At 39.6% G+C, this 24,823-nt stretch overlaps 2 protein-coding genes across 4 annotated transcripts in view; both read right to left on the bottom strand.

Annotated features, from left to right (window-relative positions):
* Positions 1-8,796, bottom strand: part of LOC140377375 (lissencephaly-1 homolog B-like) — a 9,891-nt gene extending 1,095 nt beyond the window's left edge. Inside the window, exons 1-10 of the mRNA XM_072462768.1 lie at positions 8,683-8,796; positions 6,423-6,507; positions 3,089-3,163; positions 2,805-3,011; positions 2,224-2,392; positions 1,935-2,037; positions 1,623-1,851; positions 1,186-1,287; positions 943-1,099; positions 1-853 (exon numbers count right to left, since the gene is read on the bottom strand). The exon at positions 1-853 is cut by the window's left edge and continues 1,095 nt beyond it. Coding sequence (XP_072318869.1) covers positions 780-853; positions 943-1,099; positions 1,186-1,287; positions 1,623-1,851; positions 1,935-2,037; positions 2,224-2,392; positions 2,805-3,011; positions 3,089-3,163; positions 6,423-6,507; positions 8,683-8,714 — 1,233 coding nt within the window. The 5' untranslated portion in view covers positions 8,715-8,796 and the 3' untranslated portion in view covers positions 1-779. The remainder of the gene's footprint in view (positions 854-942; positions 1,100-1,185; positions 1,288-1,622; positions 1,852-1,934; positions 2,038-2,223; positions 2,393-2,804; positions 3,012-3,088; positions 3,164-6,422; positions 6,508-8,682) is intronic.
* Positions 8,797-10,921: 2,125 nt separating this feature from the next.
* On the bottom strand, positions 10,922-23,525 carry cluha (clustered mitochondria (cluA/CLU1) homolog a). Of its 3 annotated transcripts, none has more exons than XM_072462749.1 (27): positions 23,330-23,525; positions 20,704-20,882; positions 19,726-19,897; positions 19,059-19,202; positions 18,834-18,961; positions 18,595-18,749; positions 18,391-18,516; positions 17,759-17,906; positions 17,592-17,684; positions 17,080-17,514; positions 16,720-16,979; positions 16,364-16,650; positions 15,670-15,771; positions 15,432-15,532; positions 15,209-15,361; positions 15,070-15,132; positions 14,741-14,985; positions 14,577-14,661; positions 14,326-14,479; positions 14,111-14,250; positions 13,946-14,026; positions 13,720-13,845; positions 13,501-13,622; positions 13,307-13,400; positions 13,092-13,226; positions 12,945-13,018; positions 10,922-12,879 (listed from the first exon to the last, which is right to left on the bottom strand). In XM_072462749.1, exons 1-27 carry the CDS (start codon positions 23,448-23,450, stop codon positions 12,753-12,755), a joined length of 4,050 nt encoding a protein of 1,349 aa, XP_072318850.1. In that variant the 5' UTR covers positions 23,451-23,525; the 3' UTR covers positions 10,922-12,752. The 3 variants fall into 3 exon arrangements, with proteins under 3 accessions (XP_072318850.1, XP_072318842.1, XP_072318858.1); XM_072462741.1 differs by having other exon boundaries at positions 16,277-16,650; positions 23,330-23,523; XM_072462757.1 differs by lacking the exon at positions 23,330-23,525 and adding an exon at positions 22,467-22,585 and having other exon boundaries at positions 16,277-16,650.
* Between the last annotated feature and the right edge of the window lie 1,298 nt (positions 23,526-24,823).

Raw genomic sequence — 24,823 nt, 5'->3', positions numbered from 1 at the left:
TTGTTTTAAACAGTCATTAGAGCGGAGCAGAGCAGGTGAAGCAATCAACACATTTCTAAGCAGATCTTTAAAAGGGAATTGCACATTAAGTGCCAGTAGATTGCATTTATCTCCCAAGTCAACTCATTTAGGCAGAATCTAAATCCACCAATCCAAAATGTTAAAATATAACATTTGACAATTTAGATACGAATATTTTAGCCGCTTTTTCTGCACTGGTTTGCAATAAAAGTATGACAACGTCTAAGAGAAACAATGGTTTGCATGTTGAAGCACTGAGTTTAAGCCCATTGACAGCTTTCCTGTTTTATTCTAGGCACCAACCGGTTTTGGGAGGGAGAAACCGTATCAGAGGTAAAGTTCTAAAAAAACGAAACAAAAAGAAATCTTTTACAGAGAAAGATACAGTATTATCATAAATTATAGTTTTAGTGCTCTAGATTTTACGCCTTCTGCCGTTCTGTGTGACAGACGGGCAGCAACCGTATGTTTTTCTACGCAACTTCATGTTATGTCATTTAAAGTTATATTATACAATTTGGGATTACCATGCAAGAATACTTTTTGTGTAACATTTAATAGCTCTTCTACATCCAGGAATATTTTACACAGATGACAAAAGTTAATGGACCAGAGAGCACAATGGGTAAATAACCATTGCGGTTAAGTGCAGCTGCAGAAATGTGCAGGAGTTTGGGTTACATAGACAGGTTTGGTGGAGTTCATCAGTATCCAGTGGAACGTCTTGCGGAAGATGGTCCGACCCGCCCAGGTTCACGTCAACGACACTCCCACACTTTTACCGTTTGATCTACGCTGCCAGTAGCAACATATGGCGCAGCCTTGTGGAAATCTGTGGATCAAGATTAGGTTATGTTATGTTTTCAATCTAAAAAACATGCACATAACAAGTTTGACATCACCAACTGGAGCCCCACTTACCCATAGAGGTAACAAAGTGTTCATGAGCACCCAAGGTTTTCATGCAGCGCTTGTTTTTGTAGTCCCAAAGCCTCAAAGTTTTGTCATCTGCACAACTCACTACAAATTTCCCGCCCGGGTGGAACAGGACACCACGTACCCAATTGTCATGGCCAACCTAAAAAATAAAATGTTCTGTTTAATCTATACGTTTGTTACTACTAATAATAATAATATAAATAATCAAGACTTGTCAGTTCTCACCAGTGTCATAAGGCACATGCTGGTGCTAATATCCCACATTTTAATCGTTTTATCTCTGGAGCCAGACAATAGGAAAGGACCTGGCTTACCACTTTTCTTGTTCTAAAAAGAGAGAAGATTATTACACATACATTTACAAATCAAGAAACATTTTAAATAGGGGTTAAATTAGGACAAATGCTTAAGGGGAACCAGTGTAAATCTGACAAGAGTTCACGTGGATCACAAGGCATGGGGAGTGTGTTTATGCTGCTTAAGGCTATTATGATATTCTTGTTAATTCTGCAAGCTCTTTATATCCATTAACAGAGGCTTGCTTCACACGAGCAGTGACGTCCAAGACACTTTAGTATGCCTTTACACGCTAGCATTTTATTGGCTCTATTCCCATTTACTTGTAATCCTTTCAATATCCATTTCATTTTGAGCCGACTTACCTCTGACCCGGTAGCATCCTGGATATTGGGATAGGCGCTTTCTGGAGCCCATGAAATGCACTCCACTACGTGCTCATGTTCCCGCAGCTCTGCTTTGCACTCTTTAGTGGCCACAACCCAAACACGCACCGTCTGGTCGTTGGAGCAGCTGGCAATTAATGTGCCATCCTGGTTTGGCCGCACCATTCGAACCCACTCCCTGTGGCCTGTGAAGGTCTTTACAGAATAACTATAGGACAAACGAAGAGTGAGTCCACGCTAAAGGGTTCAAATGCAGACTTATTTTTATAGAAGTAGGTCATAGTTTCATACCCAGTGGCGACCTCCCACATTTTTATAGTTTTGTCCCTCGAAGCGGAGACAATGTGATCTCCGTTGGGCATGATGGCAACTGATGAAACATTGTGATCATGTCCTGGGAAACAATAAAAGGACTATTATAATGTGTGACAAACTTCTCTTCAAATCTTTTGAAACTAAAGTATATGCTCTATAGTTTCAGTTTTACCAGTGGCTTAACTCATTTGCACTGCTATATTTCTATAAAATGTAATGAACTAAAATGTATAGATTAGTCACATTCAACTAGTTCTCTTCATACCATGCATGGTTCTTATGCATTCAAAGACTTGGAAATCCCACAGTTTAATAGTCATATCTGCAGAACAGGAGGCGAGCAGTTTGCCAGTTTGGTCAAAAGAGATGTCCTGTACAGAGTCTGTATGACCCTTCAATGTGCGTTCAAAGTCTCCGGCCTCATAGTCCCAAACCTGGATAAGAAATGATCAGAACACAAGATAAAGTACCAGACATAGAGGAACCATTCTAGAAGCCTCCTAGAAGCTTCTGGGTAGACAGGGGGATAAACCCTGGGTTCTTGGGCAGCTCTTTACACAAGGGGGGGTTCTGAACAAACGCACGTGAAGTCACACAAACACCTCCCTCCCCCCAGCGCCAGACAAAGCAGATGGCAGCAGGTGCACAGAGGGTTTGTCCAGTTGGGGATGAATGTCGTTAATGTTTCTGAGATTAACAGCAATAGAAAATGTAGCAGAGCTCATCATTTTAATCAATTTTACAAATACTATGCATTTGAGAGAGACTAAACATGATTGGCATTATAAAACTAAAAACATTATCTAGTTTAAACCTCAGCTCCCATTTTATAAAGTGATTTATCACCTTTATGGTGGCGTCCTCAGAGGCCGACACCATGACACTGAACACTGGATGGAATATGACGCGGGTGACAGGGCTCCGGTGCCCGCTCAGAGAGTACTTCTCTGGAGGACGAGGGATCCACTCTTTGGGATCACGCTTCTGAGTGACAGGTCCGCTTAAATGTATGTCATCTTTAACGTCATTCAACTTGGATTCAAGCTCCATAACCTGTCAGTTCCCCCCCAAAAAACATGTTTAGTCAAATATACAACTGCACAAAGAACCAATACAAGACCTAGACAAACCTTCTTCTGTAACCTGATGACAGAGGTCCATTTTTTCTCCAAAAGACCTGCATACTTCTTATCCAACTCTTCATTCTGATGGAGAAAAAACAAGAGTTACAATTAGAAATGCAGCAATACTATGGATGGATATGTTTTCTTGATACATGGGTCAGCTTTCTACATATAATCTGTGCATCATGCTGGCTGGGAAAGAGTTAATTCAATTACACAATGACTTACCATCAAATAAAAAACAGTTTCAGTTTTCATTCCTGGAGTTATAACAAAAGACTGGTTACAAAATTAGCAGTCTCCATAGTCTTCCATCATCTGCTTTACCAAAATGACACGCAGAGCTGGAAGAGGAGCCTGTGAGCCATGCAGGTGTGTTATACTGTGACGGCAATGTTGAACGATTCAATGTTTAACTTGAGCATTTTCCATTCCTAGTTACAAAGCAACATTAACTTAGGACAGTCTTATAACATATGAACTGTAGTAAAAATCCACCTAAAATAAAAAAAATTAAAAAACAAGCACAAATCTACTTTACTAGGTAGTATAGCACTAAACACAACAATGACAGACTCAGAATCACAATCACTCGGAGGCACAGACATACACTACAGTAATACATAGGTGGGTGGGTGAAGTGCCTTGCCCAAGGGCAGAACACACTGGTGTTCTGCAGGCTTTGAACCACAATCATTTGGGTGAGTGTGCACGGGCTCTAACCACAGTCGCCCTCTGCTTGTTATTAGTCGGAGCCAGAATGGAGCAAACTGCATTGATATCTGTTCAACAATAATACAATAAAATCCAAACTATAATACAATTCTTAAATCCAAAGGTTTGATGACTTGGACTTCGAAGCTCGTCACATTTTATACCCATGGCAAGTGATCATTTACAGAAGCAATGTGTAAGATTTCTGGTAGTTAAAAAAAAGTACATTCTCCAGGGAGATTGACATGTTTTACGCCACTCTGTGGAACATTTCAGCCAAAGCAATTACATCTCCATGGAGACAAGAAGCAACCTGCCATCAATACGTTGCGCTCAACAGTAACTCTTCATCCTAGTTATGAAGGATCCATGTTATGTGCGATGTGATTTTTTGATTTAATGTTATCCAGGATTTGCCTACAGGTCAGATTTATGGAAAGGAGAGTCCCCTCACAGGAAGAACGCATGTTTTTGGAAAACAAACAAAAAAATGCTTGAATTTAACAAAAGACAAGTTTAATGCCATACTGTGGCACATTCCTGACAAAACAATCACATCTCTGCAGAGACAAACAGGTGGCGGACCCCCACCAGAAGTTACATAGGGCATCTTTTAAACCCAGACCAGAAAAGCTGTATGATAAAATGATTTAAATTGTATCTGCAAAGGCTTCACTAATGTAGGAGCTTCAGCTCATTTAGCATTTACTTCTCAGCAATTGGTTAATGGTGGTGTCCACTCACAAACTCAGCCATGCCTTTCAGTACATTATATTAACATATAACATAATATATAACAGGAACAAGCCCACCAAACAAAGACATATTTGTGCTTTCAGCTTAATGCACCACATGTTTTGGGTGCTGGGGTCCAGACTAACATTTCGGTTTGGTTGCACTAGTGCGCCTAAGGTTTTCATTACATTTCATGTACGGTAGGTGCAGTATTTTTTTTTTTTGGGGATATCTTTCTTTGTAGAAATAATCAGTTCTGTGCAACTGTGCATTAAACAGTGTTCTCTTTATTGTTGTCACAGCAACAATAAACATTGCAAACTTTGCAGATATTTCGAAAGAAAAGACATGACCAGGGATGGGAACTGATAAGATCCCAATAAATGCTTTATATAAAATGTTGATACTTATTATTAATTAGGAATCACTAAGAGGATTGTTAAGGAACCAGATCAATAACAAATAGAACGTGTCTTAAGTTTCTAATCTTATAAACTTGAAAATGTATAATTTTAATTTTTAAAATTTGACTAATAGGTGCCAATTTAGATATACAAGTAGGCTATAGTCCACGTCATAACTAAACAACAATTTATAACATTTTAAATGTTGTAAAACAACAAAGCTCAATGGTTTGAAATAAAAGTATAGGGCCTACTCAAAATAGCTTATTATACAGCATTACAATCAAGACAGACACACAAAGGGATCAAACGGTTGTATGCCTAAAGCTCAGGCAGTAAAGAGCTTTTCTCTTTCCCCTGCTCCTCAAATGTGTCCCATTATTTATTCATGTAAACGGGGGTGATCTTTGTGGTCAGCGCGGTATCTTACCTGCGCTGTGGTCACGGCCCTTGTGGGTGCATGGAATAGAGTTTAAGAAAAAATCTGAGTGTGTACTGTTTGAACCCGAGCCATGCTCTGGTCTTTCTGTGCATGTCTGGACCCGGCAAGGCCAAGGCCAGCACTTGCAACTGGAATTACATTAGGTTAACTGAGTTTATGCATTATGTGCAGAGTTTTATTGCCTTTATTGGCTTTGTGTTTTTACATGTGTTCTACTGCGTATCTCTGATACAGAAGCGCCTGTCCTCCACTGGCACTGGGACACATTATCCCTCTCCGCCTCTTTTCTTCTCTATGGGAGGGCATCTGCTCCTCCTCCCTCTCCCCCACTCCTTGCTCTGCTGCAGCAAGGAGAACCTTCTTCTCTCTCCTACAAGGTGCATGCATGCACCTTCTTCTCTCTCCTCTCTCCTTTGTCTCAAAGAGGAAAAGAACAGTGTCGCTCATATGCATGGATCATATGGGGCGCACGTAATCAGTGCCACTTAGTGCCGAACCCGGCCCGAGAAAATGTGGGCCCTGTCCCAAGTAGGAATGTCAAGATTAAAAGTTTTTTTACCGCAATTATTTATGGCTACAGTAGGTTATTCATGGAGTTTTTGGAACCTACAGTATACCGCAAAAACGTCTCCAGGTGAAACACGGGTCACAGGCAATATGCGCACATGTGTGTGTGTTAGAGCCCGGCATGTCAACAAGCCCTATCCGTTTGTAATGATGGTCTGGTGTACACGTGACGCTGGTCCGTTACATATTGTGGTCCACACTAGTGCGAGTCAATTGTGTGAGTACAGTTGTTTTATGCCGCTGCTTCATTAGTTTACAGACCACAGCACTGACGCTGGGGCGCAAAGAGGCCGCTCAGCCTCATTTAGTTAGATTTATTTTAATCACACCAGAGTTTTTAGTTGCACTCTCAAGTTAAGTGCTTGAAAAATAAATTTTCAGTTTTTCATATTAATGTTAACATGCTCATAGCAATAAATCCATCTAAAGACAAATGGACGGATTACGTTTGGATGTAAAGATTCAAAAATCTACTCACCACATCCAATTCAGATTCTTTTTTGAAATTGGAATATGCTTCTTCATATCCATTGGAACGAAGATAATCCGCTATTGCACGATTTCTGAAACACAACAAGGATCAATTCGTTTAAAAAAAAAAAAAAAAGAAAAGAACATTAAAATCCGACATCAGCTTGGCACATCCCGAGGTATCATCACAACCCTCTGCAAACGTGTAGTAAAATTACTTGGCAGACATATTAGTGTATAACAGAAAGGGCCAACATCCATTTATAGGCGCAAATATGCACAACAAATAAACCCAGTATAATAATCTTAACTTGATAGAATTATATTTATATATTTAGAGTAAATGGACCAATATGTGTTCATTCATAAAGATTTTTAAGCAGCACTGATGTCATTAGAAGCCAGACGCCTGAGCTTGGGGTTCAATAAGTAGGGGCTGAACAACATGATCCGGCACAATCTGTCAAAGCAGTCTGTGCTCCCTGCGCCTGTCCGGCAGGAGAACCAGGGGGTGTCTGTAGCCTGACCAGCCCTACAACACCACATTCTCCAATTATTTTTATTTCCTCGCTCTTTTTTTCCTGGTATAGTGTAAACACATACTTTGAAGACGTACAACTACAGTAGGTGGCGGTAATGTAACACTTTATGGATACCGACCACCATAAAACACCAAGAAGAAGAACACCACATTCTACAGAGAAGTCTCATACAGATTCCTTATGTTCTTCAAAATTACATGACAGTATTGCATAAAATGTCAAAAAATGTGCAACTACAAACAGCTTTAATGATCGTTTGAAGTGTTAGCCAAAGAGATTAGCGTCTTTTCATGTTTTCTAGTTCATAAAGCGTTGGTTTTGCTTACCATTTTATCTGTTATATCACCAACAGAGCCAGAGGCAACGAGAAGTAAGGGACGGTAATGACACAAACTGCTGCGTCATCTTGTGCATAGAGCATTGTAAGGGGAATTTTCATGTGGAAAAGAGTTAAAAGGAACAAGCTCATCTGAACGAGTGCCTCCGGGTCTTTGAGGAGAGCAGTCAGTCTGTGTCTTCGGTCTATTTATACAGCAGCCAGCAGGGATAAGTCCCCTGACCCACGAAGCCAACACAAATACACTTTTCATTGGCCATCACAAAATTAGAGTTGTTGTTAAGTGCCGCGCAAACACAGCATCTGACTGCCGTGTTGAAAGCTTCTTGACACTCGCCGCAACTTCCAGTAATCAGCAAGTGTCCTCTTCTGTAACGAGCAACGCTTAATTTAAATATTTAATACCCGAATACAGCATTGGACAATAGAAGAGAAGATGAAGCAGCAGTTTATAAGCCAGAGAACGGCAAAACATAAGTCTGGGGGATTCTAGGCTTCGGTGAATAGTTAACGTCGGGAAAGATTAGCATTCCAATAGAACTCGCCATACCAACAGACACCGCCCACAACTAATCTAAAAACAGGGAAACATTGTTAAGTATGTTGAGCTTTTCCATGTGAAAGACCACAGACAAAAAACACAGCCTTTTTAACGCCACTATGAAGAACAAAATTCCATCTCATTACTTTCAACCAATAGCCTTGATTAAAACAAAGGACAAGTTTCGGTTTGACACCCTTCAATTATGTTTAATTTTTATTTTCTTTCAGTTAATGTTGTTAATGCTGTTAATTGATCACTGTACAAAATTAAACACTTGCGAGACCACTAGCTTTTCAATAACATCCTTCTGTATCCATAAAACAAAAAAACAATCCTTTATTATTATTAACCTACGTAGATGCAGGCAAAACATGCAAACTCCTCACAGAAAGGTGGCAGCTGGACTTTCTTGATGCGAGACGGAAGAGAAAACTGTGATACCACCATGCAAGATACCCAAATACACTTTACATAAAGATAAATGATAAACAAATACTTATACTTCAGTCATCACATCTATTATTACTACTCCCCAGGTAATCCTTGTAAAAGCTGTATCGATGTCAATGGGTTTCTTACCTGGTTAAATAACAGTTGAATAAATAAATACTATAATATGCCAATTGTAAATGTGTGCATAAAACAAATTTGCCGTATTTTCCAGACTATAAGTCGCACCGGAGCCAAAAAATGCATAATAGACAATATACAAGTTGCACTGGAGTATGAAATATAATACTTATAAAAAGGTATAAGTATAAGTCGCACCCCGGCCAAAACTACGAAAAAAGGTGCGACTTATAGTCCAGAAAATACGGTAATTCAAAAAGAAGAAGACTCTTACAGTTCATCTCTTTGCCTTTGGGACAGCACCATGGCGACAGGGTGGTTGGGGCGGGGCCAGGGGAGCGCAGGTGATCGAGTGAATGTTTGCTCCTCTCACTAAGGAGACGAGCAGTTCTGATCCGAGCAACACGACGAGAGGACACGCCCTGCGGTCCGGTGAAGGCCTGTGGGAGACGTTTGGGAGAAGTTCAGCCCCGGGACGAGTGAAGCAGAGCGCCTGTAGAACCAGTCACCAGCTGAGCCCACACTGCATCTGAGGAGAGGAAAGTACAGTTAGGTAATGGATACGGATCAGGCCAATGACAACGTTCCACCACCAAGATGTCACCGAGCTCTTTCGCAATCCAAACATTCACTTCATGTCACAAGTTCACGTAGAGAACGGGTTTGTGTGTTCCTATACCGCCACATTTACAGTAGCTAATGCACCTTCTCAAAAACAAAAAATGTAATGCAATATTGTCACTTTTAGAGTGATTGAGAGGTCTATTGTGAAACTGATATATATATATATATATATTTTTCCATGTACAAAATCATTAATCTTCAAGAGAAAAGATGATCTGTACCAGATTTAGCTACTGCTACTTTCTATCTGCCGTCCCTGGGCAGTTGAATACGTTACAATAATAAAAGTACACATTTCATTAATATTACAACACGTTACATTTCATTATTAACATTAGCTCAGTAAAATACACTATAAAACAAATTAAATTCTAAGAGTTACAGAATTAATACAGGCAGACTAAAACATAAAGTTAAAAACTAGGTTGGCTGATGTTGGCACCTTGATTATCCAGGAAGTGTCGAGTAAATTATTATGAAAGTTTAGCCATATATAAAAACATGGATAAGGGTTTATGCCTATCAAATGTGATAAATTGCGCTACTCCTATTAAGTATCCTAAGTATTACTTGTATGTATAATCCATCAGTCATTAGGAAATTCTGTTTAAGGCCACTAAGGAAGGTTAAATATGGAGTAAAAAGGTTATCCTAATCATTATAACCCATTAAGACTGTCACTTTTTATACAAACAAACACTACACACCCCATCCTGCTCCTGCTCCTGTCCCGCCTGCACAAGTAAATGTAGGATACTATCCATTATCAAGTGACAACAACCAAGTGACGTAACCGGAAGTGTCATTTATTTATATTTTGTGAAACCGAGTGTTTTAAAGTATTAATCCCGGCAGCAGTCAACACCATTGATAGCGCAGATAACAGATGAAAGCATGGTGGTTTATTATCACTGCTCAAACCTCATTCCTCCACGTCCAACATGAACGCAAATATGAAGCGTAACCCGGGGTTTGAACATCAAGCTTTTGTTTCCACTTCGTGAATACAATGTACAATACTACATGCTATTTGGGTATATTTCTGAAGATTACGCTGTACATAATTCGTGTTTAGACGATGTTTAGCTTGGTATTATTATGCTTAGCGAAGTTAGCCTCCTAAAGACAATCTTGGCGTCTTGGCGCAACATGGGTTGAAATACAAATGTAACATGAAGGGAACTCTAGTCATGCTTTACATACTTACATCACAGTCCAGTCTTAACACGTCCCGTTAGCTCTGTGGACCAGATACCTGCTGCTGCCACAGTGCAAGGGCCGAGCCGCCATTTTGAGACGTAAAAAGGAGGTGCAGAATTTGCAGCAAGTCTTTTTCCTCGCACTAAAGCCAGTTTCGTTTAGATCGGTGAGTAAAATCAGCGCAAAGCCTTTAACTCACCTTCTGGTTCGTCTGTGAAAGCCTTTGAGCCTCTCCCGTGGTGACACGGCCCAACAGGGCGTGAGATTTCCGCACTCAAGTGTGATTTTGTGATGTGAAGTAAACTGCGCTTGTCTCGGCTCTGCCTCTTGCGCATGTTCGCACCGCAGCGCCTTCACACGTGAGCGCGCTTCAGAGCGCAGTCACGCAGGCGGGAGCGCGCACGTCCTGGAGTCAGGCGCGTGCGTCAGTTTGGGGGGAAATGCGATGCCTGGAGATTAATAAGCAATATAAAACTACGAAAGAAACATAAACACGATGACATGCGGACTCATTTGTCTTTTATAGATGTATTTAAATGTGTTGATTATGTCTTTAACCTTGGAGCGCCCCCCTGTGGACGGTGACACATGTGGTAGACTTGTCTTCCCTGTTTATTAAGGCAATTTTTTGCAGGCATTTTTTCCAACTCGTATGTGCCATATACCAACAGTTTTGTTTTTTTTACAAATAATCTTTTCACAATATTGCTTTAATCACACTTTACAGATGGCAGCAATTAACAGTTTGCCATGAGAGGAAAACGTTGCATGTATACAAGCTCAAACCTATTCGTTTTTGGTACATTGAGCATTGAAACAGCCCTTTTTATAGTTGTGCAATAAATCACCACACAACTCAAAAGTGCACTGAATACTGCTCAATGAACTGACAATCTGTGATAATGTTATGTCCATGACATAGAAAAAGACAATAGCCAAAATTGAAAAATAAAAACAAAACAACATAAAAACAAACACAATGGAATCAGGTACAACTGCTCTAGTTGAGCACTCACACTAGTACCTTCATGATACATCGAGTAACAAGACCAGCAGGCATTGATTGTTTTAAACCAAGAGCTGACAGCTATCCCGCGGATGTACTTTTATGTAGAAAAATAAAACACCTGGATAGTATACTGTTCTTGAAAGGGTATATGACAGGTTACACAACACAAGTCACAAAAACGTGGAGCGTACGACTATATTCAGGAAACTGCCTATTTTTCCTATTTGTCAATTCTGTTGAAGTTTATAGTGTTGGGACAGTATATCCAGGTTGGACATGGGTGGAAGCAATTCCACAACTGTTAACAAGCAACAATACTGTAAACAAGGGCCAGATTCAATATAAATTATACAATAGTTATGATTTGACAAATCATACTTGACATTATTTTGTTAAAGTATTATTTAAAATGTCTGTAAATATCCAAGCATTCTTTTTCATGACATAGGTAGGATTTCGGTCAACTTTTATTTTTCAATTTCTCTTAACAAACATCAACTGGACTGATGTAAAACTCTGATAATTATATCGATCCCACTAATAAGTAGAAAATCATGAAAACCTGTCATATGCTCTTTAAGCCTCTAGATAGAAATACACAGCAGCAGCAGCAGCAACGGCCCCGGCCAAACGTTCTCTTTGACAACAAAAAGATTTACACACTAACAGCTATACACCATGCCACAGTGTGTAAAAATAGATTACTGCTACTTAATAGATATTCTACCGCTTTTAGATCATGGGCTTTTAATTTGAAAATCCATTAAAATCTATATTTCTGATAGATTTATACATCTTTCTGCTTCTATACAACTTCTATGAAACAGATGGCTTAAATTAATAAATCACCATCTCCTACATACCATCTCCTACACACTGTTACATAGACATTCACTCGCACACACCATAGCGCAGCTTGAAATTGACAATTATGATCACCTTCAAGGAACAGGGAGAAATGACCCACTACAGATGTCTAAATTAACTCTTGTAGTGGAAAAGCTTACAATCTTAAAACTTTTGAACAATGCATTGTTGGCTGAAACAATGTTGTTGCTCTTAGTGCACAGAAATGACTCCTGAGTTCTAGGAGAGGATTGGTGTTGTATTAACAGGACAGGCAGGCTAAGGACTACATGTCCTGGAGAAATTTTATTTGGACTAACAGTATTGTGCAAATCTGAAGCAGAATGAGTAAATTTGATACATTTAATCAGGCCCTGGCCAACAATGTCTTGGTCATCTTGGTCTCTCTTGCTTGGCTGCATACGCATCATTCACACCTCACGCCCTTGGACCAGCTATATCTGTATTGCATGTTAACATTGATCTGACACATTTGCATTCCTCCTACCATTTCCTTCAACATAGGAAATGCATTTAAAGGCCTATAACACACAATTTCTGTGTCCCCCCTCCCATATTATTCCAAGTTGATCGACGCGTCAGAGTTTGTGATTCCAGGGACTAAACGACTTGACTGTAGTGTTACTGCATAGGCCTGTGAAACGTTAATCAACAGGGATTTTGTCCTCTATTTCCAGAAGTGGCTCTTCTATGTTCTCCTCAGTCTTTCCCAGCTCCTGCAGCTGCTGTCGTCTCTGCACCTCTGCCTTCAGGTTCTCCAGATCTTTTTGACTGAAAAAGAAGCAAGAGTTTTGTGATTACTGGTCCTGACCCAGTATAATTAATAAATGTTTTACCTGAGAGGTATGAAGATGATGCCATTAATAATGTTGAGCTGTTCCAAGACACTGGCCATGCTGGGTGCAGTAAACTGCAAAAAAATAATAAGAATTAGTTACATTTTTCATATTAATAACATAGAAGATCCTGCAAATAGAAGTTACCTTTACGGGCATGATGCTGGCATGGGAGCCATTTTTATAGATTTCATTCATTGTCCTCTGCAGTGCTACAGCTTGTTGCGTAAGGTACTTCAGGTACTCTGAGCTTTCCTTGGTTTTTTCATGCACCTCACCCATCTGGTGTGGGAAGAGAAAAGTAAACATGTTTAGCAAGTAAAAACACCTTTTATGTCATATGAAATGAAAAGCTTTCGCACCTGGTTCTTGTAGATTGTATAACCTTCCTTTTCATGTTGAAGCGCAGAGCGAAATTCAGCTTTGCTTTCATAGACTCTGGCCACCAAATGATGACTGAAATGAAAACATAACACACATTAGAAACTAAAAATGCTATCTAAAACACAGACACCACAATTTTCTGCCAATTAATATGGAAATTCATTTGACGAACCTTAGAGCCACTTTGAGTGATCGAGGTCCGTGATATTTTGTATTGATGGTCAAGGCATTTTCCAAAAAGCGCAGTGATAAGTCATACTCCATTACACCATGTAGTACCAAACCAATGTTACTCTGTCAACAAAAATATATGCATGGTTCAAAATAACTTAACAAAAAACAGTTTGAATAACACAACAAATATTCTACTCAAGCATAAATAACCACGTACATCAAGGAGAGCCATCTCTGGGTGATCCTCTCCAGAGACTAACAGCATGAGATAACGAGCGCGGTAAAGCAACTTCAGGGCAGTCGAGAGCTGGCCATTGGCAAAGCAATAAAGAGACAAATGCATCTGGAAAACAAATGAAAAAAACATATAAGCATAAGTAGTTCAGAAGAACTACACAACACTGCTTTTAAAATAAAACATATCAAATTGGAAAAATGCTTACATATTCTTGAATGGTGTTCGGGTGCTCAATGCTCAGCACTCTTTCGCTCATCAGAACCGCTTTCTGCTGGTTACTCAGAGCCTGAGAATACATTGTAAAAATTAGCAAACTACAACTAAGATATAGTAAAAAATACATTTATTTCTAAATAGCTCCCATATTCACCTCTGCGTGGTCCCCCATAATATAATTAAGGCGTGCCAAGAGACGTAGGCAGGCACAAATCTCGACATGCATGGCTCCGTAAACATTGTTAAAAAGGTTGAGAGCCTCATTGATGAGCTCACTGCCTTCCTTCAGAAATCCTACATACAGAAATTAAATGTGAACACAACCATAATATCCTTCATTAACATTTTGATCAGTTCAAAAATACTTGCCTTGTTGTACTTTGGCCTGACCACTCTGGAAAAAGTGAAAGGCATCGGAGGCTTTGGGGTTCACATGTTTGACAACAGGAAAGATGTTCAAGATGTCCTCTTCTGTAAAGGCTGGCTTGTGGCGGCTGTCAAAGTTGTACTCTTTTATTAGGATCTAGAAGAATATATTTTAGCAGAAGCCATTTGATTAATTTGTTCCTGTGGCTTTGATGTGAATGTTTGCATGTTAAAGATTAGGTTAAAATTGGTACCTGAATTCCAGTTTTTATTGAAATCTCTCTAAGGAGAGTGCTCTTCTGAAGACCATATTTCTCCACAACCTGGTCAACGCTTTCACTGCACATCAACGGTTTTATTTATTACATCATAATGTTAACAAATTACAACCAACTTAAACAGAAAACAAATTTCTTACCTATGTAAAGTAAAGTGATAGTACGATTGTGCCTCCGAGATGATGTTTTTCCATAACTCGCTGGGAGTCAGACTGGCCCATGCAGTGTTGTCCCCACTGCCAGGGACTCTGTTACGGCGTTTGCGACTCTTGCGACGCGACACCAGTTCATCAGGAGGAAGGTGGGCCACCGCATCAAGAAAAGAGCTTAAGAAGCAATTTAGAAAATGGCTCACAGCAGCAGAGAGTGCCGACAACTCCACACCCTACAAAACAAACACAAATACTGTAAACATAAAAGTATTAGGAAACTCTGATGAGAAATATATCTGCACATCATCATCCATTACCTGAAGATATGTCTTAAAGAAATGTTTAGCACATCTAGTGATAAGCTCACTGATTCCTATTCTCTAAGAACAAAGAAGAACAGTGTCAAAGCCGGCAAATAAAAAAAGACTTTAGATTCTTGGCTGGTTCTCTGCTTACATATACATGCTCTAGCTGTGCTTTAGCAGGAGTCTTGTCAATGAAATCCAGAACGTTCCCCAAGTACCGAACATTAATGCCCCGCTGGTGCAGAGCCTCTGTCAGTGTAGCTCCATCCATAGGCAGAGCACTGTGGTCTAAGCAGTCTTTGACCTAAACATTAACAAAGCATTTTAAAATATGTACTAGATGAACGGATATATAGACGACTGAAAATACTGACCAATGAGGGGATCTGGCAAGACAGCAAGAATGCAGAAGCATCTTTTAGAAGCTGCTTTTGTTTTTGGATGTCATCAGCGCTCTCTTCTGGAAATTGCACTCCTGAATAAACGGGTACCATAAAAATAATTAAGATTTGGAGAGCCAGTGCCAGCTTTGACAAATCTTACTGTTCACACTCACACCTTCTTAAAGCAACCTGACTTGAGTTAGTTAAGTACATGTGCTTGGAATCTTACCCGGAGAGAAGATGTCAGGGTTGAAACGTATATCAAAAGATGTATTGCTGATGGAGCCGACTGCTTTGCATGCGTTCAGGACCACCTCTCTGCTTTTGGGGTCTATTTTTCATTTAGGCAGTGAAGAGATACAAAACATGTTAAGTGTATGGGACATTGATCAAGATTGTAATTCATATTAATATAAGTTTAAATCAAACTAAATGTCACACCAGATAAGACTAGTCTCAACCCTAAAATGTGGGTGATTACTTTGTTATGAAGTGCAAAATTAAAGGGACAACATTAGACAGACACCAAACCCTGAGAAAGCACACAAAATGAATCTTAAGTTAAATAAACCCAAGCAATATAAATATATATAGATTTTAAAAGTAAGTAAGGTAACAGATGCCACTAAAGCAGGACTAAACAGAGAGACCACTCGTGGTGGAATAAGGCATTTTAAAGCCATGCAGTATTGTAGCCACATGTTTGCCAAATTATGTTTGGCTAATCATTCAAGTCAATCCATTTTTTACATATGTGTCATGTAAAACTATCCAGCAGAGTAGCTCTCTCCATGCCGCCCAACTTTGTGTTGAATTTTTGGGGTATTTTGACGTACCAATGCTAGTTCCATCTTCGGTTACTAAGGTCTCCGCGAGCTCTTTGGCCTGAGCTAATCCCGGTATACTATCCTCAAGCTCCTTACCCTCCAGTGGGCTCTTGCATGCGCCGTTCTGGGTAGCTGTGGAAGTGTCTTGAGGGCCATTATTGGTGGGGCTTGAGTTTTCGCCTTCAGTTGTGTTCAGTGAGTCAGCAGAAGTATCTGCGTCTGTGGCGACTGGTGGGGAATTGGAATCAGCATTCAGTGGAGGTCGGTCCATTTTGTCTGAGGTCATCTCTGAGCCTTCAGTAATAGCAACATCCGTTTTTGTGTCTCTATTTGCTTTTTGTTGCATAAGCTGCAATGCAGCCATTTTCATAAAAAGAAGATATCTGAAATAAAACCGAATGAATGTTATCATTGTAAAAAAAATTGCAGCTGCATAGTTTAGGGACAACTACCTGTGTTCAACAAAGGCCTCAATTAACTCCTGGCGTAAACAAGCCAGGCGGTGTCTGTGTGGCCGGGGAAATCCTTGGCGCTGACATTCAGCAGGGAGCTCCACCCCTTCCACAGGCAAGAAGTTTAGGTCAGGAGGAAAGGTACGAAGGAGGTCAAGAATATAATGGCGACCATCATTTCCAATAATGCCTTTGCACTCCACAGAAGAGCACAGCTCTACCGTTTCATTCTTCTCATTCAGTACACTGTGCTTTTGGACCTGAGATTAGAATACAGTGAAAAGTAGTTTAATGCATCTTTTTATTTCAACTTGAAAATCATGTTTGTATTCACAGCAGTCTTGTAACTCTCTAGCTAACCTTAAGAGGCCGGCTCGTCTTGTCCAGAAGCTCCAGGTATTTGTTGTGAGACACAACAGTCTTTCCAAAGTCAATAGAGCCATAGATGACACTCTGCTCCTGCTCACGCTCAAGAATTCCAGGGATAATTGATTGGGCAGTAACACGGTATCCTCTATAATCTACTACCACTGTCCCCAGCGTATACAAGCCCTCTACATCCACAGCCCCATATGCCCGAACCCCATTCAAGTCATTGGTTGGTGCTGCATGGGCGGCAGCATCACCTCCTAGCTCCCGATAATGGTCCCTAACATCAAAACCCAGGCTGAAAAATATGTTGTTCCAGATAAACATCTGCATTCGTGTTTCTTCTCCTGGGTTAATGGCCATAACGTTTCCATCGATCACAGCCATTGCCCCACGAGTAGCAGCTGCCGCAAAATCACTGTGTACCTAGAAGAAAGTAGGGTTAATAAGATGGCTGGGAAGGGGAAATGTGGATTAGAAAAGACAAACTGATTATTAAAAACCTTGAATATAGCACGCTCCCTTAGTAGACGCTCTGGCAAGTTCTTACGGGGCAGCTCTCTGGTCGTCTGTAGCTCCTCATTCCAGTCTCGGGTCTGAGGCAAACAGTCAAGACTACATGACAACACAGCCTTTGGCACGGTTACCTATTTGGCTAACGTTCTTATACCTGTCCAGGTATGTGCTCTTCATAACCAAGACGGGAGGTGTAAGCATCTTCTGCTCGAACACAATCCATGGCATGATCAACTTGTGGAGCTGTCCAACTGTATAACTGAAAAGGAGTGGCGATCCTCTCAAACGGATGTCTCTGGACTCTAGAACACAGACACAACAAGGCAAAATTATTTATAATATCTTAAAGCTGCAGTACCAATCTATCACTCAGACAGCTGCACCCTACAGTTTTGAGTTTTACAAATGGATGGAAACATTGAAAAAGCTTTGTGCATCGCTAAAAAGCCCTCTGATGAGGAGATTGGCTGTGCAAGGGGTTAATCCTGCTTCTTGTTGCCATCTGAAAAAGTTGTGCACACACCTGAAAAATGAATGCATGATGCAGTGGGTATCTACAGTCAGTCAGTTTTAAAATCATGTCCCAGCTTTAATTTGATGGCTATTACCTTAAATCCATTGCCCTGAACCTCATTATGTATCGCCGATGCAAAAAATGCCCATGATATTTTGAGGCATTGTTGGCTGAGGGTAGTTTATGTGCTTTGTTAAAGGGTTCCTTCTACATCATCAAGGCTAATGTACAACACTACAAACAGTTACTTACTTTTAGAATGTGGAATTTACCTTTTCTTTTGCAGGGCAGTGAAGTTCTTCTTGAATGTTGGGCTTATCTGGCTTAGCAGTTCTACCAAAGAATGGCTCAGAAAACTTGGATTAGCAGGTTTGGGATTAAATGTGTAAGAAGTAGACCTGGCATCAAACAAAAATTTATTATTACATATAAATTAACGTTTAAAACATGTTTTTAAATGTTTGGAGAACACTAACTGGTTGAGGTAAAAGCCACGGGTTGAGGCAGTGAGGCTAATATGGCGCTCCTCTACAGTCACAATATACAGGTACATCAGATCACCATGCATCTTCCGGTTTCCTGGTGGGGGATTCCACCCACTCATGGTTAAGACTTTCAGGCACTGCATCGGCTGTTGAAGAATAGCAGAATTTGAATTGGTTTCAGATTAAAGCAAATTTTCCTCCAATGCCAGTATATTGTCAAGATAAATCACCTTCCAGTCCTTGTTCTGGGGCTGGAGGGGGGCCAAGGGGGGCTCCTTGCTGCCAGGAAGAATGTGCTCAGGAGGGGTACAGTCAATTTGCTCCAGTTCATTTCCTTTTTTCTTTCTTTTGCCACAATCTGTAAATAAATTAACATTTATTTGTTTTTTTGTTTTTTTTACACAGTTCACAGTACAAATCATACTAAAATGTAACAAAAGAGCACAGTTCATTACCTCCGAGATTGCCATCAGTGAAAACACTGAGAAATGATAACGAGTTACAGTCCACACCGTTGTAAGAATCTGAAGGGTCAAGGCTCTTCAGGAGGTCTCTGATGTGGCGCACATGTATGCGAGCTTCACGGACAGTGTACGGTTCTAAAAAAATAAAAGTAAGACGCTTTATGACTGCTTGAATGTGGGCAGTAGAAGGTAGTAACATATGCTTATTGTCCAAATCTGACTGGAAGTAAATAGGAATGTCATTATTTAACATTTGCATTTGGTTGGTCTAAATACGAGTCATAATTTTATTTTTGAAACTGATATGAATTCCCACACACGGTTTCACTCTAAACAATACAAATTATTTTAGGGTTTAAAATTATTCAAAATTACAAATTTAAACAAACAGTTTATAATTCCCCCACAACTCACTTTTTTTAAATGCCGTTGTGTTAGTGGCTATTCTTTTTTAAAAGATATTTCAAAATATGTTTTTGGCTCTTAGGCTTTATTAGACAGGACAGCTCAACAAGAGATGGGCCTGAGTGGGAATGGAGGTCACCGAGTCGGGATTCTAACTAACAAAACAGTGGCCGGCGCAGTCTTAAACGCTCGAGCACCGAGCAGAAAATTAGTGACTATTGTATACAACAGAGCAAAAAACACACAATCTGACCTTCAACCACTTTTAGCGCCGATCCTTCTTGAAGACCTTCAATTGACTTGAGCTCTGCAAAGTTGTCCAAAACATTTCCCTCCAGCTGCAATGAGAAACACGTGCGATGGCAAGTGTCTTCTCTGTCCATTAACACCTGATGAATCTCCTGCACCATTTCCTGGGGTGAAACCTTATTGTGAAAGCATCAAAAACAACATTATTTTTGTGATTTATTCATAAAAAGAGGACAGTGCATATTAATGAACACAAGGATATTGTGTAAATATGACATATTAAGCATGACGCTAATTTCCATATGTAGTCCTACAGTAATGAATATCTGTCATCATTGCAATAAATGGGTAAAGCCATTAAAATAAATAGGAATTTGCATAGAAATGGTTTTGATTTCTTAAAAAAGAAAAAGAAAAAAAAGGGTAAAATATAGCAAGCATTCTCTGATCATGGCTTGAAAATACTGCCCTCACATGCCCAAAGAGAGGCAGTTCTGAACTGAACTTGTTCTTCTAAACTGGTATTAAGAACTCAGGTTTTTTTCCTTAAGAATTTAAGCGGCAGTGGGGACAATGAGGTAGGATTTGGCCACATCAATGGAAATATTGGGTCTGATTTGCCTTAAGTTATGCAAACTACATTTAATAGTATTAAGTTTTCAACAAGCCAGCTAAACAATAGTCTAGTCTAATATCACCCCAAGATACTTCATTTTCCATGTCACCATGAGTGTGGAAGCAATAACTGTAGTGTTTAAAACATGAGTGAATAGAACTACACCATCTGGATACATTCAGGTGGGGCGTGCATCAGGAAGACTGTTTATACACGTAATTAAAACAAAAAAGGTCCCATCAATGAACCGAACTGAGGAAATACCCATTTTAATACATATAATGGTTCTTTTAGTGATGCCAAAACATATACTGTCTCTTCAATAAAAGTCTATGAGACTACCACGTAAAGATACAACATGCATACCTGCAAGTCAAAGGGCTCAGTCCCTGGTGCCTGGATCTTAACAGTGAATCCAGTGTCTTGAATCACAATAACTTCCTGTTCATTAGAATCTTCACCATTTCCATTCTGTTGTGCCTCAGCATCCTCAGTTTGTTGGTGGTTTTTGCTTCCGTTCATCATAAGAGTGTCTTCTCTATTTTCTGAAACAACAACATAAAACAAAAACATAAACAAATTATTGTTATAAAATAAGCTGGTCATTGACCTTGTAGCAGCAACACCAAATTTCCTCCTGCAGTAAGCAGTCTACACTGTAGTGTTACCGTTTACTTTTATCCACATGTTTGTACTCCTTTGTAAACGCTTAGAGCAAGAATAGCTATTGACGCTATTAAACAATGGACTACAATTGGTTTGGATCTGGTGGTACTCTAAAGGCCAAATATCATTATGATCATAAATACAAAAATGTCATGATACACTAATGGGCATATTAGTAATAATTGTATAATAATGAGTATAGAACTTCACTTATCAATAATTAATAATCAATAACATCATCATATATAGCCACACAAAGATTTTCCATCGTCTACATAGGGGGGATTTAACATGTATTCCCATTTACATGTTTTAAGTGACCATTTTTATGAAAACAACAGGAATCCACATCTAGCTTAAAAAAGTGCTCTATAAAATAAGCCATTAAGTACTAAGACACTGAAGATTACTGCTGAATCAAGCATGTTGACAAGAAAATTAACAGATACACGATATGACTATTTAATGAATTAAAAGTGCCTATGACAGATAAGATCACTTGTTGAACTAAAATGTAGTCAAGATAAAAAAAATATTTCGAATTTTGCTAAAAGATTATACAAAATATCACAAAAGAGCACATTTTCTAGGTTTATAATTTCACTTCGTGTTCGTAATTGACGACATGACACTCTGAAATTACCAATGTAACACTGGGCCAAAACTCATCTAATGTCACGTTTTTTTAAATATTTGACACATAAAAATATATGAGAACAACTTTATATTGTTTAATGAATGTTTAGAGAGTCAAAAAGATGTTTCTTTGTGTAAATTATGCATAGACTGACTCGTGTGATGTCACTTCCTGTCATTTTCTACACATTTTTCAACATTTCCTCCACAAATACGTACCTCGATCGGTGTTAAACTATCATATACATTTACAACAAGTATAATAATAATAAAATCAAAACCTGAACATTGTTAAAACCTGTCATACGCACATTGATGCTAAAACTGCCTTATGAATGCATTACAACATTGTGTACCAAGCTAATCCATAAGGACTTGGGTCTGTTTTTGTTATACATTCTTATGGTAAATGAGGCCACACTGGCATTTAAATCAAACATTATTCGAGCCTGATGTTTCCCCCACAACAAAATAAAAAGAAAAAGTGAGCCATCTCCCCTCTTTGGACCTTGACATGAGGCCATGGTTGCAACATAAACCAAGCAGTCGACCCTGGAAAAATAAAAAATAAATAAAAAAAGATGACATGCAAGTGTCTGTTTTTTGCACCAGCCGCGTGCATTCTTCAGGACAACTTGCGCCATATCCATGTTAACATTAAGTGTAAAGTCTAAGATTGTTCAAGTTTAAGTGAAAGTGAAGAAGTGAAATGAAGACCAAAAGTTGTGTAATATAAAATTATCCGGGCGTCAACGGAGTTAAATTGCGTCGACAAAGCCCGTGGTTCTTCGGGATGCAGCCACTTAGCATTGACTTAAAATACTCACCACAGAAACAACAGAGCCCGTGGTATGTGAACTGTTTAGTTAAGTATTATTAGAGTAACCTTCCTCCGAGCTCACACCATCATTGCTTTTTTTTTTTTTTTTTTTTTTTTAAATAACAGCGCTTCCGCTTCCAGGTCGAGATGGACCATAACAGATCTGAGCATTTACATGGGAGTCTCGACATGGAAGGTTCATTATACAAACTAACTGGGGCTATTCAAGCTCCAGGTCATTACTTTAGCTGTACCAATCACACAAAATGTACAGTTACTAAATGTTAAGTTTAGTTCTGGGCGGACGAATGCCAAGGAAGAACACTTAAGTGTCAAACTGTCCCCCCTGTGTCCGCATAATGTACTGCTCCACTGAAGGTGACCTTCAGTTCATTCAAGACTCAAACATGTGTGCTTCAACTCTTTACCCATGACGATATAGCTGCAACACTTTTTTAAATATTTAGTTGTAACGCAACACAGCGCCGTTCTATGAAATCGAAATGATTTGCGACTTGATAGGCCCACATGCAAAGAGCTTGTTTAAATGGTCAACTCAAATAGTTTAAAGTTAGCTAACACTGGATGCTAACATGTCGGCATGTGCCAGTTCAGTGAGGCAAGAGCTGCAGGAGCGAGTTAACCCGCGGGTAAATACAACATGATTCACAGACATGACACAGTAGATCGTGATGTAAACCCAGAGTGTTTGCATCACAGGACACACCGTGCTCTCTGCCAGCGGCTCCAAGAACACCACATACACATCTCCAGCTGACAGCACCACAACAAAATACAAACACCACTCCAGACTTCATCTTTGGTTCAGAGATGGCATTACATCCCAGCACATGTGCGGGTCAGTCTTACCGCAAGCGCACGAGTCCTGCAGAGACGCGTTGCTGGTTCCCTTCCCCGCCGCGTCAGTCGCCAGATCAAGCGGATTACACTCGGGCACAGCGGCCGGGATGTCATCGGTCTTGCTCACCATGGTCGACTGTCAGAGAGGCGACCCCCGGATGCTCTGCTCGATGTGATCAGTGTCAGTGTGCGAACTTTGGCCGTGGTGTTAGCGCAGGGTTTCCACATGCACGGGAAGACAAGGGCTCACAAAAACAAGCTACGGAGGAAGGACAGTGCTTTACTTGGTGGGACACACGTGGTTTTTCCTCTCTCCTCCTCTTGACCTATTTGCCTTTGCGTTTCAGGCCCCGCCCACTGCGCGTGGTACTACGGAAAGTCAGAAGCGCCAAGGCTATTGGCAAGAGTTAAACGTTGTGTTCATGATATGTATTGTTTATAGTCAGTTGTGTTGTCATCAGGAACAATGGGACAAAATGGAATCAAGTCACAGAAAAGATCACAAGAATACAATGACAGGTTGTATAAAGTGGACAGTATTTTACTCCTTTTCAATGTGCACTTAAAGAGATTTACACAGTGTCTGCAGGTTAAAGTACATGTCAATCAAAACATAAACATATCTATTACATAAAATGCTATATTTTCTATTAAAACATATAATAAAATTAACGGAAGACTCAACGTTTAAAGGTTGGGGAAGTATTGGTGAAGTTAAGGCATCACAATGTTCTTTCATGTATTCATTTGAGTGACATCTTTGGCTTGTTTACACCTGAACCTCATATATGTCCAGCAAGTAGTGTTGATGGCATATCCAGGGTGGTATTATAGTGTTTATAAAATGCAGATTTGATTAATTGTCCATTTGTGTGGATGACATATACAACGGTGCTGAATAACAGTCTATATTAATTGTAATCGAGGATTACACCTTAGAGATTACATGTTCATGTAATCAAACCAATAGATTTAATAGAAAAGTGTGCACACTCATTCACATGGCTTTAAAGAGGCGGACATTTTGCACTTTTCACTCTGGCAGGTGCAACTATATACCACTAGTCCTCATGTCACTGCCCATGTAAACACTTGATGTGAAATGTAACATTTAGCCTGATGATAATAGCTGATATTTTTGGTGACAATCCACAGATGGACATAGGAAATGCAATGACTTGTGTAGAAATTCAGTCAAAATATCCAAATACCTACAATAGTTTAGTAATATTGCACACTGAATACACATTTTTAAAAATCGTTGTTAAAAAAAACGAAAAACTGTTTTTGTTACAGTTGGTTTTGTTTAAAACACCTGAAATTATCTAGATATATTACTAGATTGCTTAAAGCTAAAATAACGCAATCGTTCTAAACCCCCACAGCCAATATTTATGAGGCTTCAGTGGAAGAATGTTTATTTCTTTTACACTTGACCTAGCAGATGTCATAAAAAGAAGTAGCCTTTATGTTTTCTCATACTAGTATTGAGGACATATTAGT

The sequence above is a fragment of the Eucyclogobius newberryi genome, unplaced genomic scaffold (assembly GCF_026437365.1).
Source record: "Eucyclogobius newberryi isolate DKJ021-1_F unplaced genomic scaffold, fEucNew1.0.hap1 SCAF_10, whole genome shotgun sequence".
Classification (NCBI taxonomy): Eukaryota; Metazoa; Chordata; class Actinopteri; order Gobiiformes; family Gobiidae; genus Eucyclogobius; species Eucyclogobius newberryi.
This window is presented reverse-complemented; position numbering and strand designations above follow the sequence as displayed.